Raw genomic sequence first — 18,661 nt, forward strand, 5'->3', positions numbered from 1 at the left:
AGGTGGCAGAGTATGAAATATATTTGGGTATATATACACCAGTTGTGTGGAAATCAAAAAAAATCACTAGAAATTGACGGGTTTAGGTAACATCGGGGGATGACCCCATTCACTCATTCATTTATCAGACACATACGTATTGAGCACCCACCGTAAATTAAGCACTGCTCTAGGTGCCAGGAATACAGCAGTGAACAACAGTATATCCTGACTTCGTGAAGTTTATGCACATATCAAGACTGTTATAAGACAGTAAGTGTTTGGCAATATTAATTATCCCATGTGGGGTGCACAGGGCATTTCTCTTCTTAGTCTGTTGCTTTTCACTTGTGCACAGACTGGCAGAGACCATGGTCTACACATATTTGAAATAAAAGCATTCATTCAACTTGTTGAAAATTCAGTAGCATTGTTTATCGCCACATACACTGGAAAACATGATACTGGTGGACTGAATATTTTATCCTATTCCACATTGTTTTAGTATTGTATAGACTAATAGCCAGAAAGGAAAGAAATGAGAATATAATTACTGCATTTATTTAAAAAGAAAGAATTAAAGGTGACGGAATGCCGTGGGTATTTGAGTGGATATTTCTACTTTCTGTGTAACCTTAAATGGATGATGTTCAGCTAATAACCTCCACTTTTCCATGCATGGAATGGGTAGCCTGAGGGCCCTATCTTCAAGCAGAATATAAATGCCAAGTATGAAGAAGCAAATCAAATCGATGAGTATCACTTTTCCTACCGCTTTTTTGCAGAGACTGTCATTCTTTTCTGTCTCCATGCCTCATTCATATGTACTGTTTCTCTTTTATATTATTTTGTATAACTGTGATGTTTTTCATAGAAAGGATGATGAAGCCATTTCTGCAAAAACCAGTGTCACTGAATTCAGATATGGTTAAAAACTTGAATCCCCATGAGCACAGATGATCAAGCAGTCAGCATTTACCAAGTAGGCAGGTTACTTTGTGTAAAGATTTCTGAAAGATACTAAAGATGCAAAGATAGTGTAAACGTGAATATTGCTCTCATTTAGTCTATAACACAGAAAAATAGGGCGCAAACCTGAAAACCCAAGTAATAATAAAGCAATACAGTATAGGCTCAGAGGTCAATGATAGGCAAGGATACAAATAACTAGAAGGTTGAAGACAAGGGTTTCTATTCTGGCTCTGCCATTTGTTCTTTGTGTAATATTGGCTAAGTTAATTTTGATAAGCCTCAGTCTCATCTTCTGTAAAAAGGTTCTAATAGCCATTTGGTGGGTTGTCCTGAGGTTTAGAAATTAGAGGCAACGATAAATCCCTGTCACTTAATAAGCACTTGTATGATTACTAACTCCTCTTTGTTGTGTAGGTGCTAGCTGTATGCTAGCTATTGTGCTAATTACTTTACATTTATTACCTAATGAAGTTTACTGGTGAAGACAGTGAGGTTGAAAGAGAAAAGGGATTTGATCAGGGTCCCACGATTTGGAAGCAATTTCAGGTCAGGATTTAGACCTAGGAGCAACTCCAAAGCCAAGCTCGTTATTATCATACAAATCACTTTCCGTAGAGCATTTGAGTAGTTATTGTGGTTAAAATAATTTCATCACTGTAAAGTTCGGAAGGTCAAGAAAGTCTTCCTGGGGGAATATGTAACTTGTCTCAGTGTTAGATAAAGAGCTAAGAGTTTAGTATGTTGGGATGAAGGAGAAGAGGACATTCTAAAGAGAATGAGGAATGAGGCTGGAAGGGATGTGCCAGGTCAGGCTGGGGACAGGGGAGGGAGCTCCTGTGAGTAGGTGACAGAGTGAATGTTTACAGGGATAGGTTGGTGTCAGAGGTGATTGAATATGAGGGGAAAAAAATCTGTACAACAAAGTGATTTTTACTAGTTCTCTAAAGAATTGTGAACCTTTGATGATTTCTTATAAAAACTGATATGTATTTGGAACGAGAAAAGAAATCACAAATTACAAATGTTAAAAGGCTGACGATAATTGCAAATATTACAGTTGCCAGGAAAGTAACATGATCTTTTTTTATCATTAGCTTGACACACCTTTCTTTTCCCCACATTTTTTTTTTCTGCGTGCTCTTTGTTTCTTCAGATAATGATTTTTGCTATCATTTTTTTGAACCTTTGATGATTTTTAAGCTGCTACGTAAGGTAATGAAATAAAACAGACTTTCAATCGACCAATCAATAACTATTGGTGATGGATGTCATTCCGAGTGGCATTTTAAGAAGGTTATTCTGGTTTGTGAAGGATGAATTGGAGATGAAAAGAAAACCTCTTAAAATGAGTGTTTTCATTAGCTGTGTCATGACAGTTGGGAGATGTGTCACAACTAACAAGGCACTAATAGTAAAGTATTGGTTTGCCGAAGATTAGCTGCTTTATCCATTAGAGCAGATTCAAGGTCATTTCTAGAATAATGCCACTCGCCTTCACTTAGATTCCGAGTGCTTTCTTGAGAGGAGGAAAAGGGGTGTTGTTATGATCTGGTTGGGTCTTTGGCAGGACCCTAGGACTGTCCCTAGAGAAGCGAATGCTGCAGTTCGTCCCCGTCCATGTGTTTCAGGACAGAAAACCACGGCGAAGTGCTGCATTAAAACATTATCACAATAGTCCAGGCAAAAGTGCGCAGGTGGAGAAGGTATTAAAAGTCTGGAAATGAAACAATAACTTTAAAAGATATGAGGGGGTGATTCTTGATAGTTACCGATAGTCGAATGTTGAGAGAAAGGAAAGAAAAGAACCCTGTATGACTCCAAGATTTATACACTTTACACAGGTGAGGGAATTGGGAGAAAAAGCTTGTTTTGATTCATGAGTTTGATTGTGGAAATTCTTGAGTTTTAAGCATATCATCCAAGTGGAAAGACCCAGAGGGCAGGTTGAATAACTAGAGCTTACAAGGAAGGGCAGAGTGGAAATAAGTCTTTGTGAGCCGTCTACTCTGAGATGAGAAAATATTGTCTATTTTAACTATTAAAAAAAAAACTCTTTCAGGTGGATTTCCTAATAGGAGTTAACACATATGAGGCACTTGCTGTGGGTCGGAAACAGAACTCATAACAGCACATGCATTATTTATTCCAAATGACAGCCCCGTGAGGCAGGTAATGTTATTATGCCCATTTTGAGATGAGGAAAGAGCCACAGAGAGGCAAAATAATTTGATCAAGATCACACAGCAAGCAGGTCGTGGAGCTGGGATTCAGTCCCAGGAAGCCTGGTTCCCCAAACTGAGCATTTAACCACCATCTACTCCACAGTAGAAGCACGTGGGCAGAAAGCTCTCCTGCAGAGAAACAAGACCTGTGAAAGTCACATTCCAGCTAGAAACATTAACGTGATTTGGGCCACCTTGGGCACCCTCGTAGAGTCAGATGGTCCCCCCCCAGTCAAGGTATCTTAAGTCATATATATCAAACTGCAAACGTTGCCCTCTCAGGGTCCCCACCTCCTCACTAAGGAAGTGGTGAAAATAAGCAACAACACCGATAGCCATTTATAGCTTTTAAAAACATCTCTTTTCGTCGCCTTGATTTCTTTTTATTTTTCTTTGACTATATTTTGCCGATCCTGTTCAATGCGACCCAGGCCCCTCCCCGGCTTTTCTTTCACTGAAACGGTTGTATTCTTGTAACAGGGTCTTTATTTTTATTGGCAGAAAATTCTCAGTCTACTTACTCCCTTGTATCAAGTTAATTTTCACTATAGAATCTATCTCAATAATGCCATTTAAAGGATGCTGCTTCCAATACACTCTTCGAGATGTTTGCAGAGAATTCTGGATTTACCAGGGCACCACTTCCTTAGCTACTCACCGGCCCTGCAGCCTCCTTTCCTTCTACATCTGAGCACGCTCTGTTCTCTGGCCAGCTGCCTTCTGTTCAGCCTCTGTGTGTTCCCCATTCTCGGCTCTGCCTTAATGATCAGTAGGGCTTCATCTTGATCACATTGGAGGGATGGAGGGAGATTGTTACTTCTTTATTTGGGTCCAAACTATAGACATATCCTCCTATTGGCAAACCATGAAAATGATGACACTCCCCAGTTTAACAAGATCAAGCAATCCCTCTTTGGATACAGCAATGTGGCCAGGGTGGAGATAGAAGGTCTCATTCCTGGACCAGTTCTCAGTCTATATCTGGTGGTTTGTGCAAGAACTCCAAAATACCAGATGCTTAGGGTCCAGGGATATATTATTGGGATACACCATAGTTAAAGTGAAATGATTGAATGTTTTGTTTTGCTTTTAGTTTTTCCCAAATAATAACTCTTATAAGTAGGAGACATGGGATTTATTTTCCGTATTAGAACTGCTGCATTTCAAAAAGATGGTCAGTTAAAAGCTTGAATGTAACCTCTTCCTGCTGGCTTACTACTGCATTAGCTCAGGTTACCATGGGAAGCAAGCAGTTATTTTCACCAATAACTTAACTTATACCAAATACTCGACCTTGGAATAAGCAATTTACATCCTTATAAAAGAGGTCACTTAGGGAATTAATCCTAGCCCCCATGTGGCAGGAACGGAGTAGAGATGGAGCAAAGCTGGTGAAACAGCATTCGAAACCATTTGAATTAGGAAATCATTTCTTTTTGACTCTTTTAAAAATGGAGCCTACTTTCAAATGGTACAGGAAGGCAGAAGGATGCAGTAAAAGTCTATAGAAATAGTGACTCAAAAACTCTGTTCCAGGACTCAAGAAAGCAAGCCTGTTGTCACATTTGGAGGGAAACCAGAAAGAATTGAGGTTTTCACTTTCCTAATAGCTCTTTTCCAACACCTTTCCTTCAAACATCTTGCCCTGCCTTTTATTTTGCCTTTCTTAACAAAATGACTGGAAAGAAACCACCTTTCCAACTTTAACCAGGAAACATAGGTTTTTGCAACTGCTAATATTTTGGTGTGGGCTCTTCCTTTTAAAGACAATTATCAAGACGAAGCATTTGTTTCTTCTTTTGTTTACCCGTGGCAGTTTGTCAGCAGTTATGATAAGTAGAATTCCATCTGTCAGTAAAACTACGTTGCAAATTGCCGTAGAAATTAGCAGCTTTCATTTTTGCCTACATAAATAAATATGCGAAATAAATTGCACGTAAACGCATCCTAAAAAATCACAGGTACACCGCACAGTTAAATGCCAGTCAGAAAAAACCAGAGACACATGGCGATTATCTCAGTTTTCAAACCTGGAAGATACACGAATGTGTTTCTAAATGAGAGAGGCAGTGTATCATGCTTGCTGAGATAAAAACAGAAGCTGCCAGACACTGCACTGTGGCTTTATTCTCAGAATCCGTTGCCTGAAACCCGCTCTATCTTTTCCCCATGTTCTCTCTTCCCTCTCTCTCTCCATCTCTCTCTCCATCTCCCTCTCCCTCTCTCCCCGCTGTCCTTCCCTCGCTCATTGTTCTCTCTCTCCTCCTGCCTTTGATGCACATACGTTGTCACATTCCATTGACTCTTCCCTCTTCTCTGTTCTTACACTCAAGCCTAGCGATGCTTTCGCCAGGCAGCGGCAGCCTCTCCTGCGAGTTTTAGTCATGTGTGCAGCTCAGTTTGATCGAGCGTTCCTTTTCTGCCTTTGCACTCTTACAAAAGATTAAAAGGTGGCGTCACATTGCTCCCCTGTTCCTTCCCGCAGGAGGGACTTAAAAGGGACAACAAAAACTAATCACTTTCAATAAGCATTTTCTTGCTGGGGAAAAGAAAAGAAAAGAAAAAAAAAAAGGGAAAGAAAGAAAGGGGGGAAAAAAAGGCAGGGGGTGGATTTAGCGGTGTAATTTGAGACCGGTGGCGAGGATTGGGGCGAGCTAGTGGAGATGCTGCACGCTGCTAACAAGGGAAGGAAGCCTTCAGCGGAGCCAGGTAAGAGCGCCCATCGGAGGGTTTGACCGAGTGGCTTAGTTAAATCTCTGTTTTCACCGTTTTGTAATTGAGAAAGGCATCCACAGCAGAAGCCGATTTTTCAGTCGACTTCCTTTTGTTTAACATAGAAAGTACCTGTATTAATTTTGATGAATTAGAGCATGCAGCAAATTCAATTGAAAATAGATTTGTATAGCAAATGCATTTAAACTGAATGATTTCTCCTCCGTTTTATTTCAGGGGAGAGATGAGAAAGATGATTTTGATCAGAATAGCACTTTGCATTATGTGAAATTCTAAATAGCTAACGGGGAAAAATAATAATAAAAATTCAATTGATCTTGTTTTTGAACTCCGGGACTTAAACCCTGGGAGACAGCTGGGATTTGAAATTTTTCTTCTAACTGAACTTCTGCTGCGTTATAATAATTTTTCACCGGAGGTTTAGGCAAGGGTAGAGTTTAAGTCGAGCTGCTGGGCTGTGTTTGGCTTGGATCTTGTGGGTGAAGCGCTGCTTCTATCTCCCTAACCTGTGTCAGGTTGATGCTTCATAAATGGAGATTGTGTTGCCCCAAATGAAAATATGAAGTTAAAACATCAGTTTAGGGCATGTGTTAGAAAAGGATCCAGTAAATAATTAGGATAACTGAATTATGACAGTTTGAAATGGGAGTTAACTCTGGAGGTGCTGTTTGATCAGCCGTCCTGGATTTTAAGCGGCTCAACAATAAAGGGGACTAATTATCAGCCTCAAGTCGGAACTTTGCATTAGGACCCTAAATATAGAATACATGCGGACTTCTACTGTAGGTGGCTTTCGGGAATCTGTCCCTTTTGTGCGCTAAGAATGAGAGTTGTGGATTATATTTGATGGCATTTCTCCTTTAAAGAGCTTTGGGATGAAGCTTAAAAGGCTCACATCTATTTTAACGTTGAACAAACACCAAATGCAATACACTGTAGTCTCCCAGCGCCTGATTTTTGCTGCTGCTGCTGTTGTTTTAAAGTTGTGATCATTTGTTTTGAACCTCAGTCTTCATTGATTTTATGTTCCTCGCCTCTGCTGCTGAAATTTATTGCTGGCGTGAATGAACTGAGATTTGAGAATGCAAAAAGAAAAAATTTTAATTAGCCAGAGTTTTGATTTAAGGATAATCACATCCAAATGATATCCAGATTTTTACCTAGGATGTTACCTAAAATGTTTGAATTAATATTTAGATGATTTTTGGAAGGTTGGGAAAATCAGAATATTAAAAGTATAAAATTCTGTTAAAAAATGCTTCTCCAGAATGAGATATAGAAAGGTGACTTTAATGCCTCCACAGGGTTTGGTCCTAGAAAGAATTGCTAGACTGTGACATGGTTGAGTTCAGCACTGTGCATGAGAAGATATTTTATATATTTATTTGGTGATAAGATTATTTTCTTACCAAGTTTCCAAGCAACTTGCCCCTCAGTTCCTTACCCTGACGTGTCTCGTGTTTGCCAGACCATCTAATGGCATCTTGTGGTCGCAACCTGTGAATCCAATTTTATGGGGACATCAGGAGCTGCTGAATGTTAGGGAGTGGAGACCAAACCGACTATAGGTCTCATCACACTTCATCATCTAGAGATAATCTCCAACAGAAGTTCTCTGGAAAGCCCCTCATACAGGTGTGGGGAAACTTAATTTTTCCATCATGGTTAAAAGAGTGGCGAAAGATGTGGATAAGGGGAAAAAGAAACTGCTAGGATGTTTGATGTAATCATGCTGGTGGCAGCATAGTGAGTTTTTAAAATCATATCACATGTCGCTTTCTTTTTTTTCAACTTAGGAAACTTTGCAGAATCTTGAAGCGGCTCTTCTCAAATTCAGTCCCTGTTTCTACATAGCTTTCTCTGATAAAACCTTTTCTTTGACTCTAGCTTCAGCTAACCATTGAGTGTTTCAGTGTCGCTGCTGATAATAATGATTACATCTTAAATAAGTGACAAGTGTTGAGAAGACGGACTGGGGGAAATATGTTGTCTGCATCACATATGCGTTTTAATTTTATTTATGAAAATGACTACTTCGTGGTGAGGAGATGATAAATTTGAAGTTGTAGCTTGGCCGTTTGTTATCACTGAACCACTGTCCTTCTCCTGGAGAACTAAATGGAACTAAAGCAGGCAGAAATAAATCAGTTGTAAACTGGTTGGTAGTTCAGCGTGCACTTTTTAAGCAGATGGTAACCACAGCTCTCCTTTTACTCAAACTATCTGATTAATATAAATAGCATTTTTCTGACTTTTCCAGTAGATGTTGCTGGAGAGCAAAGAAAAGATCATTTTTTTTTTTTTACAGGCAAAAAAAGAAATGTGATAGACTTAGAAAAGCCAACGAACAAGATCCTTCTCCCCAAACTCCGCTGGTAGCATTTTGCATAATTTGCTAATTAATGGGTTATATTGAATCATTACCTTTTATGATGTTCTATAGAAAGTGATTAAAACTTGAGCTAGATTTTTAAATTATGAGATTGTTCTCTTTAGACCCTATATATAATGCCTGTTTGCTGTTTTCCGTTTTTAAAAAATCAAGTTAACTGCGCATTACTATTCAGAACATTTCATCCCTGAATGCTAAAACCCTTTAACATGCAAATATGATGTCAGAGGAAGAACTGAAATAGAATACCCCGAGAAGAGTAATGATCAAACACATTATAAAAATATGCACCAGTTGCCAACATGTAATAAAATATTAAGAAATTAAAAGCATGCAACCTCTAAAGTAATAGAATTTCATTGCTCTGAGACTGTTTTCCCACCGAATATTAAGTGCTTAATAGATCTCTCTGTTAAAAAACAATTGAAAACCTACATGGTTTGTCACTGAAGTTATTTTATTACGTGATTTTGAAAAATTAGTCCAATAGGATTTTCCTCTGACTAGGAAATATAATTAACATTGGCTGTTAAGTGCCAGATTTCCAAAGCGAGAGCCACAAGGCTTGATGGAGAAACTGGGACTGCAGAGAGCAAGCATCAGTGCTAGAAGCGGAGGGCACCCACGCTGGAGCTACTCTGCTGGAAATCACTCTGATAAAATGACAAAGACAACCCAGAGGAGCCCGGGATTCTAGTACCCAGACACAAACTGATGCAATTTCAGAAAACCAGTGACCTCTATCTATGAGAGTATTTATTTTTGGAAATGATCAATTAACCGATTTCAATTGTGAAAGAGAAGTGTGTACAATTTTTCCAATGCAAAGGGGGCCTTGGATATTACAAAAGCACATTCAGACAAGATAGCCTATGTGGTAGAGCTTTCAGTTTTTCTTACCTTAAACAGTCCATGCTGTTTTCTGGTGCATTTTTCTTTTGCATTGAAGCCTTTCTTTATCAGTTTTCATTCCTGAGGTGTGAAATGCTCCATAGGTTGTTTTTGATTTAACACCCATTTCTCATTTCTCTTTTCTGGGAGGGAAAAGCTTACATTTAGAAGGCATGAGTATCATCTACTCGTATTTTGTAATTAGCACTGTAAGTATAGTGTAATTAGCACTATAAGTCCACTGGGGTAAGGTTGTTTCAATTTTTTTTTTTTTTTTTGCTTTGATTCATATACATGTTTTGTGTTTGACCCATAGTGATTATTTTTTTCTCTCTGTCTTTAAATAAGAAAAGCTTTACAGTTTGGTGGGAGAATTTGGTTTCTTTCTCTGGTTGATTTGCGCTTCGCTTTAGGTGTTCTCTGTTTTTCATTATAGCTATCAAGCACTGACTATACTCAAAGTACCGTGAGTTAAATGTGCCAAAACATGTCTGTCCTGATAGCAAAGAGTGCCTGTCCTCTCAGTGAGAACCTTAGGAAAACAGAAAATGTCGACCAGACCTGAAGAATTACCTAGTGGGTTAAAATGTGCTGGTTAATCCTGACTCTTTCCCTAGGAGAGCAAAGAAGGAAAGGTCACTGCAGATTGAGGGGATCCTGAGGATGGTCGCCTTTGAATCAGGAGTAAAAGGCGAAAACACAAAATAATCCGGACGAGCCAAGTCAGAGGGGTCCTGTGGGCAGTAACACCAAAATGAATGACCAATGCCAGTACGATTGAGAACCTTGAATGGCAGGTATTCAATAGCCACTGGAAAGATGTAATCTGGCAGCTTCTAAAGGAGTGTTCTTTGTGTGGGAGTCAGGGAGGAGTGGAATAATGGGTCCATACCATGCCACTTGCCCATAGATAGTGATGCTAAAATGCCTATTTAGGGTCCATCTGCCCTCTCATTAAATTGTGGCCCTAAGGAGCTATCGTTATCCGTGGAATATTGCTTTGTCTTCTAGGGTCATTGTTGAAAAAACAGCGAGAACCCCTAGTCTTGAGGCTTGAAGCTTTGAATAATCTACTGCATTAGCCTAGATATAAGTGGTAAGGTTGAGAAACACTGCTGAGGGGAGGGAGAATGACTCGGAGAAACACCTTCCTATTGTAATTATTGCAATCTCTTGTATGTACTGTAGATGTCACGGCCTCATTAGACAGGGATTTTGTGTATATGCTTTTGTTTTCATAAGAAAAACCTTCACCATTTGTCGGAGATGAGACCTGTAATTTAGCAGGTGTGGTATTCTCTCCATACTATTTGGATATAATCAATTAGTGTTAGGTTCATCTCTGGTTTCCCGACATCGATTAGAATGGGTTTTTATGATCTTTAAGGTTTAATCTCTCTGTAAAGGTATATACTTCCTTTTTGGGAATTAATTGCTTCCCTGAATTGTCTGTGTGTCAGTTATTTTCTATAAACCTTGACTAACTTAACTTGAACTGGGAGATGCCTAGAATGTTTGACCGAAGTTCAGTTGTGGAGACTCCTCTGATCATTTAATGGAAGTTTATATATTAACATATAAGATGTTTTCTTTCATCTGATAGACTTCATAATGAGAAGGAGCAAAAATAATAATTAAGTGGAATGCCACCCTTTTCCTCAGAAACTGATTTAACCAGCCTATTCCCGTAGACAGGGTGACCGACGTCACCTCAGAACCAAGCTGTAGATGAATGCTTTGCCTTGTCCTCCAACTACTTTAATCTAATTTGTTCCATTTAGTTTTCCAAGCTTTTCATCTTCCCACCATTTTAATACCATCAGAGATGGGGGCTACCCATGACATTCAAACTTGACATTATCAAACACAAAAGGCATCACTCAGACACTTGACTGCATTACAATGCAAGGGAAAAAAATAGATTCCCAAAGGCTTAGAAATTATTGTTTCATACCTTGAATGTAGGTGGATATTTTTTTTTTCTGTTTCCTTCAGTCTGCCTCATTTGACTGTTTTGCTTCCGTGTGTTTGCAGAGTACTGAAAACCTGGAAAAACTAGCACTCACCAATCCGTAACGTGCACATCCCTATGTTCACTGGAGGGATGTGTATTAATACAATGGAAATTTACAACTCTGTTATTATCTGTTATTTGCTAGTCACTGACCACTACTTGATACAGGACCAAAGTTGAGCCCTGCACTGGAGCTGTCTTTTCACTGTTGTCATCAGTTCTTCTGACAGTCAGTTAGCTGTGGCCAGACCTTCTTCCTGACTCACACATGTGTGGTCACTGCAGTAACTCCATCATTGCTGGGTAGACCAGAAATCTATTGAATGCACAGCAGTCCTGTGTTTGTTTACCCATGAAATCTGTGTGTGTGTGTGTGTTGGGATGGTGGGAGGGATTCTTAAAGTTAGTATAAATTTATTTGTACCTCCCTTTGCTTGCTATCATGAACCTTCTATTCAAAGACAATTTACCCCCATATGTAAGACAACATTTGTGAGCTGAACAGATAGTATTATCAGATTGTGGTGAATTGCTTCAGTGGTATTACCTCATGCGTAGAGATCGGGTGTGCTGTAGAACTCTGTAAAACAGTCAGCTACATGGTATCCTACAGGTTTAATATACTTCTGTAGCCTTGTACTTGGGAAGGATTTCTGTAATTGGAGACAATCTAGCTAGGAGAACTTTTTAAGCCATTGGAGGCCAAAATACAGATTTTTGGAAAATGTGACCTTTTAGGCTTGAAACAGAGTGGATTACAAATTTCTCTTAACTGGACAGAATCATTATTGTGCATATAGTACAGTCTTGATTATCCAGGTTCGAATTTCCAGCATAGAGAGCATTCAGATTTCTTCTCTGACTTCCCTGTCTTCTCTCTGACTACCTGACATGTATCGTTTCTCTAATCACTGGCACCTCTGCTAAGGGTATGGAAAGGCATATTTGAACAGCAAGATCCAAACCTATGAATTTTCCTTCAGGAAGAGCTAATTATGTAAAAAGTCTAAGAGGTAGGTTTTTGAAACTAAAATTGACTGACTAAAATTTCCATTTGGGGGAACCCCTCTTTCTATTTACAAATGGTGGTTTACTATAGCTGTTAAGATGCCAATATTTTAGCCACACATTTAAGAGGCAAAAAGTAAATCCACTAGTCTGAACCATGCCAAGAAACTGGTTTCATTGCTCTGGCTTACATCATGTCCCTGCCCTACCACCCGACCAACTACAGTGTTGAATTACCTGGCTGGGTGGCGTGCCTAGCTGGCATTTTTTAAGACCATTGAGATCAAGCAAGTATACCTTGTGCAGGTTATCAGGGTTCTGCTAAGCATATTTCTTTAGTGTTAAGTACAAAAGTGGATTACTGGTGCCCAAACCCCACTTAGTTAATCTCCAGTACTGGTCCTATCTCATTTCCATTATCACTGACTACCAGTCAATCCTTGATAAATTATTTACATGTAGAATTTGACCCCTGGAGGTCGTCAAAGTCCCAATTGACTTTAAAGACGTGAAAATCTCTTAGATCCCAGAATTACATTGAAATGGTGAAAGGACTGGAAGGGTAGCTGGCTTTTCCAGAGAGGTTGTAATCACAGAATAGGCATGAACGTTCCCAGCCACCTTCCAAGTTCGCAGAACAGAGTGCAGGATTCCATCTAGAGGATATTGCTACAGAATCAGAATTTGATCTCCCTCCTTTTCTTATACATTAGTTGTGGCTTTGACGTTCTCAAAATCTTGTGATCATACCTGCCACGTTGTAACAATGTCTTGTCAAATAATGCACTCTTCTCTCTTACTACCCTTATTGGACAAACATGTCTATAATTGGTTGCACTTTTGAGGTGCATAATCAAACTACAGGAGGTGTTTCTATTTCTAAACATATTGTGTAATATAATGTAACTAACAAAATATATAATATGTAATATAAATACAGATATACTAAAGGGCAAAAAATGTTATTACTCTTGACACTAAAAATAGTTTTTTTTATCATTAGAATTGAGGTTATTAGAAAGAAATGTACGTGAAGTCTTTAAATGTTGAGGTGTAGCTGATGATGTAGTATATTAACCAATAGTTTTCAATCCATAGTGTAAATGAAAATTTAAACAGTACTATAGCAGACAAAACTGAAAATGGAGAACCTTGATCATGAGTTATATGTATGTAGGAGATGCCTCTTGTCGTTTATATGTGTGTGCACATTTATACACACGTATATACACGTATATATATATATACATACATACATGGTTACTCTGTGTATGTGCATATTTTTATCTATATCTCCATCTCTGTATCTATATTGATATTTGTACCTGTATCTATAGTCAGAGTTAGAGAGAGAGAGAGTGAATGGGCATATTCCTAGTAAGATAAAATGTGGTTGTATTCCTGGTAAGATATCATGTTTCTTTCCAGCTGACATGATTAATTTCCCACAATCTGACATGCAGTGTGCTAGGTACCAGATGAACCAGACATAACTCTTAAGGAGTTCATGGTCTAGTCCTGAATTAGAAATTATTTTAATGTTGAATGTTTCACTCATGGATATATTTAATAGTTGGAAACATTGCGAGAAAAAATTCAAGGATTACAAAGCCATCAGAGCCCTCAGTAGGTAGTTCTAAATTTAATATGCTTTGCCTGGTCAGGAGGAGGATTGGAAAAGAAACACGGCAAGCGTGATTCTGGGGAAGAAGAGCCTCACATAAAGTGAGCTGGTCTCAACTAAAAATAAATCTGGCTTTATGGGAAAGCCAGGCTAACGAGACTAAATTCTCTGTTACCCCTTACTGCTGGCAAGTCACGAACGAAACGTAGGATCCATTTGTCTGGTGTTCACTTTTCTGTGAGTTCTGTATAAGCGAGAACACAGGGAGAGTGCCATCAACATGCTTAGTATTAAATGGGTACGCATAAGGTCTTGTCTGAAAATATATGCAAACAATGTGTGCATATTTTTCTAAAGTGAAATGGGCTTATGCAGTGACGATTCCTTTTTCTCAATCTGTGGCATTTATGATGTCTGTTTCATGTGTTTATAACCACATATCATATGTAATTTATATACACACAGATATAGTCTCTAGAGGTCAGTAGAATATAAGAAATGGGCAAACATTCACATCTAGATGAGACCTAGAGATTCTGAAGGCCATTTTTCAAATGATAAAATGATGATAGTCGACTAATGACATTAGGAACTAAAATCATTAATCAGTGTTAACAAAAAAATCATGTCATTCTTGTTCCTGAAATGAATCTATTCTATTTATTTTAAGCAAATTTCATATAGATGAACATTTACATGGCAAGAACCTTGACAGAAACCCAAGCTGTAATTACTTTATGATGGTTTCTTATAAGACTGTGATTCTCTAGAATACTTTTTGAAGATATTTTTAATGTTAACAGGACAAAATACTAAATTGTTTTTAAACACTTGACTATTACATTCAAAACACTACTTCTATTTTAGCTGCCAATTCAGTCTCCTCCACTCTTAGAAATGAATGATTTGATGATTTATATGTTGCAATTCTAATTGTTTTTATGAACTAAATGTCCCTGATGTTGGGAAATATCTTAGAAAGTTGTGATTTATTTTATATATAAAGCTAAAATTGTTGACAGTTCAGCAAATTACCGCACAGTTGAGCACGTTGATCAGATTTTTCTCTAGAAATGTCATGCACAAGAAAGTGTAGAAAATGATGGCAGGTAGCTATGAACTACTTGACGGTGGAGTTGCTGGCGCCTCTTACATTCCATCCCATGCCAGAGAAAACAGTGTGGCAGAGCTTCCAGTTTCATCTGGATTTGAGAAGGAATGATTATCACCTGAGCTGAAGTTGCCTGCCATGGCTTAGAATTTAATATGTCTTGCACGTGTGAATGAAGATCACTCACACTTGGAACTAAGCTATCGATAACCTATTCCCATATGTGTTCATTTACACCATAGCAGATTGCATTCTTAGCTCAGTTTCCTCCATGATAAACCCTAATCCAGGGGTTGCAAACACAAATGCCTAGAGGGGAATATTCAGAAATAAGACAATAGGAGGTGATGGGGGATGGTAAAGAGCCATTCCAAATTTAAACACACACCTTCACACCAAACCTATGCTAAATGAAACCGAACAGAAACCTATAAGCATTTTTAAAGAGTGATCACATGAAGTACTTAATAGAAATTTAGGCTTAGAGGGGCTTCAGTCATCACCAAGAGATCCCCAATAGGTATTTGATAAATATTGATAGATTACTTCCAATAGGTAATCTAGTCCTTACTTTGCTGCCAAATTATTAAATGAGGAAGATACAATATATTTCCTATCCTCAAGGAGTTTGCAGGGTAGTTGGATGCCTCCAGGGCATCCCCTCCCTTGCCTCTGTGCCCCATGTCTGCTCTCTCAAGCTTTTGCATTCTCTGTTCCATCTCCACAGAATTCCTTTCAGTCCTTGCAGCTTTCATAATTGTGTCTTTGCAAATGCTCGTCCTTCTAGTCTTCTGCTAACAAGCCAGCTTGCCCCTGGCTGATTCCTATTCATCTTTTAGATCTCAGGTTAAATGTTGATTCCTCCCAGAAGTTTTCCTGGACTATCCCTCCCTAAGCCTAAACTCTGAGCTCCCACTCTGTAACTCTATAACAATGTACTTACCTTATTGTAACACTGTTTACCATTTATAGAACTACCAGTCTAACTGTACATATCTGCATAATCTATTAAGCTCAGTGAAGGCATGAACCATGTGATCAAGCTTGTTCATGGTATATGGTGAAGCCTAGTAAAATATCTGGCAGCATAAAGTTTGTTTAACCAGTAACTCTTGAATAAATGTTTAAATACCTAAATGATCACAATGCATTGATAAATTAAAAAGAAGCTGTCACATCTTCAAGAAACTGGGAAGGGTTGACAGCCTTGTTTGGACTCAAGTCTTATTCAAGGACAGGTTCAAAGTGGTCCCAAGTGTTACCTTTCTTCTGCCTCTCCTTATCTGCCTTGAAATAATCAAGGTCCCTAAGTACCAGAATAGAACCATCCTCTTAGCTGAAGGGGGGTGTACACTTTAAAGCTGTGGTTTTCGCGCTAGTCTCTGATCAGATTACTTATCAGAGACAGTAGACTTGTCCTGGTGAAACCCTAAAAGCAGTGACTCCCTCTCTCCACTCTAGTGATTGGTTTAAGATATGGAGCCTTGGCTATCAGAACTACTGAAAAAGATGACGCAGAATAGGTAAATATTGACTTGTTTTTAGTTGGGTCTAGGGACCTCACTTTATGTGAAGATCTTCCACCTCCAAATCATCCTTCCCTGCTATCTTTTCCCACTCTTCTCCTTAAATGTTTCAATGAGGTCTTTGAGTTCTCTGATTTGATAAGATGGAGCGCTCTCTCTTTACTTGCGCATGAAAGTCCCTAATAGGTGCCAGTCTTCCTTTTAACACCCAGAGACTTATGTTTGCATCCCAAACAGATTCCCACTCTATCATTCTCTACAGAGGAACACATTTAAGTGACTGGGTAGTTTTTAGTGTCAGAGCACACAATTCACTTCTATCTGGTTTTCAGTTGGTTATGTTAGTTAAGCCATACCCTCAAAGTAGAAAATTATTCTCATAGTACCCTGAAAAATGGTTAAGAATGGATTTGGAATTAAAGAGTGGACAACTTTAACCTTTCATGATTTTAACTCAGCTACATTCCAGGTATTATTTTAATTTGCAAATGTGTGATGAGTTTGGCGAGACGTATGAGGAATGTGGTAGAAAGAGCATTCAGATATGGTATCTCCTCCTTATTAGTATTACTTGAAATTACCTTCTGCCTTTATCTTCTGGTCCTGTGCTCACTGTCATTTATCTTTATTGTTGTCCAAAGGAGGTAGCATATATTTTATAAACAGTATAAAATGAGATTTTCTCCATATATTTATATGATTAAGATAGCTTTGGAACTATATTATCATTCAGAAAGGATAATGAGAAAGTTTTAGGAAGAACTAAAGCACACGTGATACAGCATGGAAGCTGAGGGGGGAGCTCGCTATTATTCTACACTTTGGTAATATTTGCTGTCTGTTTTCAGGGATTCTCTTTTTTAGTATTGTGTCAGGAGAGTTAAAAAGAGGGACATGTGGAGATTAATCCTAAATCCTTTTCTTCATCTCTGGTAAAAGTTTAAGAACTCGTCCATCAAAATATTTTCCTAAAAATTCATTATCTTTCTGTATTACACAAAAGCATAAACAACCTTACAGCCCTCCTAGAAGCTCTTTAGATAACAATTTTTTTTTAGATAACAATTTAATACAAATGTTCAACAACTAATAAAATAATTATTCTAATTTTTACTAATAAACGTTAAAAGGCTGGTCAGTTTACTGTCTCCCTGGCAACATGCCTATTAAATGATTTGAGTTCACTACTGTAACTTTTCTTTTAATTTTTTACCTATACCTTCTTACCCCAATTTTTGCTTCCGTGAGGATGATGTTGGCATGTCCATTTATGCCTCACTCTCCTGTTTCTTCTCCAGAGTGTCCTATTAAATTCACTCAGATATCTTTTGTAGACACTCTTAATACCAAAAATAGTTTATTTTTTTTCTGGAATAAAAAAAGAAAGTTTTTTCCCGTTGCGGAGCACAGGCTCCGGACGCGCAGGCCCAGCGGCCATGGCTCACGGGCCCAGCCGCTCCGCAGCATGTGGGATCTTCCCGGACCGGGGCAAGAACCCACGTCCCCTGCATCGGCAGGCGGACTCTCAACCACTGCGCCACCAGGGAAGCCCAAAAAAGAAAGTTTTTAGGAAAACAGTAATTCTCTGTAGAGTGGAATGTACTTTCCATGAGAAAATATATTCCATTTTAAAAAAATTAGAACCACCTCAAACCAAGCACAGTATCCCTCATTTCCAAAGCGTTCTAGAATGAGAAATAATAATCAATATTGGAGTAAAAATATATATATATTTCAATTTAGTTAGATGATTTTACTTCACAAAAATGCATGCGATTATAAAAAATAGACCTTTGACTTTTAACTTGGCTTTATTTTGCAATTTTGTACGTGCTTGTGGATTTGTTAATGTTAAATTGGTAATTGTTGATCTCTGAGGAGGGGTGTAGCATCTTCAGTCTGAGCTTATTACTGTGTAAAGTATGGATTGCCTTTACCCTAATGGCCTCTGAATCCTATTACCATCCCATTAGAGAGTGTGGGATTTTAGTAATTCTGTTGTTGTTTCCAGTGGGCAGTGCATATAATGGGGAAGGGCAGGGGTTAATGCAATTCATCTCTTTTAATACTTGTAACTCTGAGTCCCTTATCACTCACTGTGGTTTCATTGGAGTCCCCTCCGCCCCTCCCCTCCCCCACCCCACACCGCTTCTTTCTGTTATCTTTAAGGCCCAATATCTTTCTATATG

The 18,661-nt window shown here is 38.5% G+C and overlaps 1 protein-coding gene across 5 annotated transcripts in view; it reads left to right on the forward strand.

Annotated features, from left to right (window-relative positions):
* The window catches only part of TENM2 (teneurin transmembrane protein 2), a 3,004,989-nt gene that overhangs the window by 2,285,895 nt on the left and 700,433 nt on the right, over positions 1–18,661 (forward strand). For 2 of the 5 annotated variants that reach the window (XM_060296578.1, XM_060296579.1), the window contains exon 1: positions 5,425–5,882. The exons of the other annotated variants lie outside the window; for them this stretch is intronic. In XM_060296578.1, coding sequence (XP_060152561.1) covers positions 5,837–5,882 — 46 coding nt within the window. In that variant the 5' untranslated portion in view covers positions 5,425–5,836. Of the gene's footprint in view, positions 1–5,424; positions 5,883–18,661 lie in introns of those variants that run through there. 5 annotated transcript variants of the gene reach the window in all.

This window comes from Globicephala melas, chromosome 3 (assembly GCF_963455315.2).
Source record: "Globicephala melas chromosome 3, mGloMel1.2, whole genome shotgun sequence".
Lineage (NCBI taxonomy): Eukaryota > Metazoa > Chordata > Mammalia > Artiodactyla > Delphinidae > Globicephala > Globicephala melas.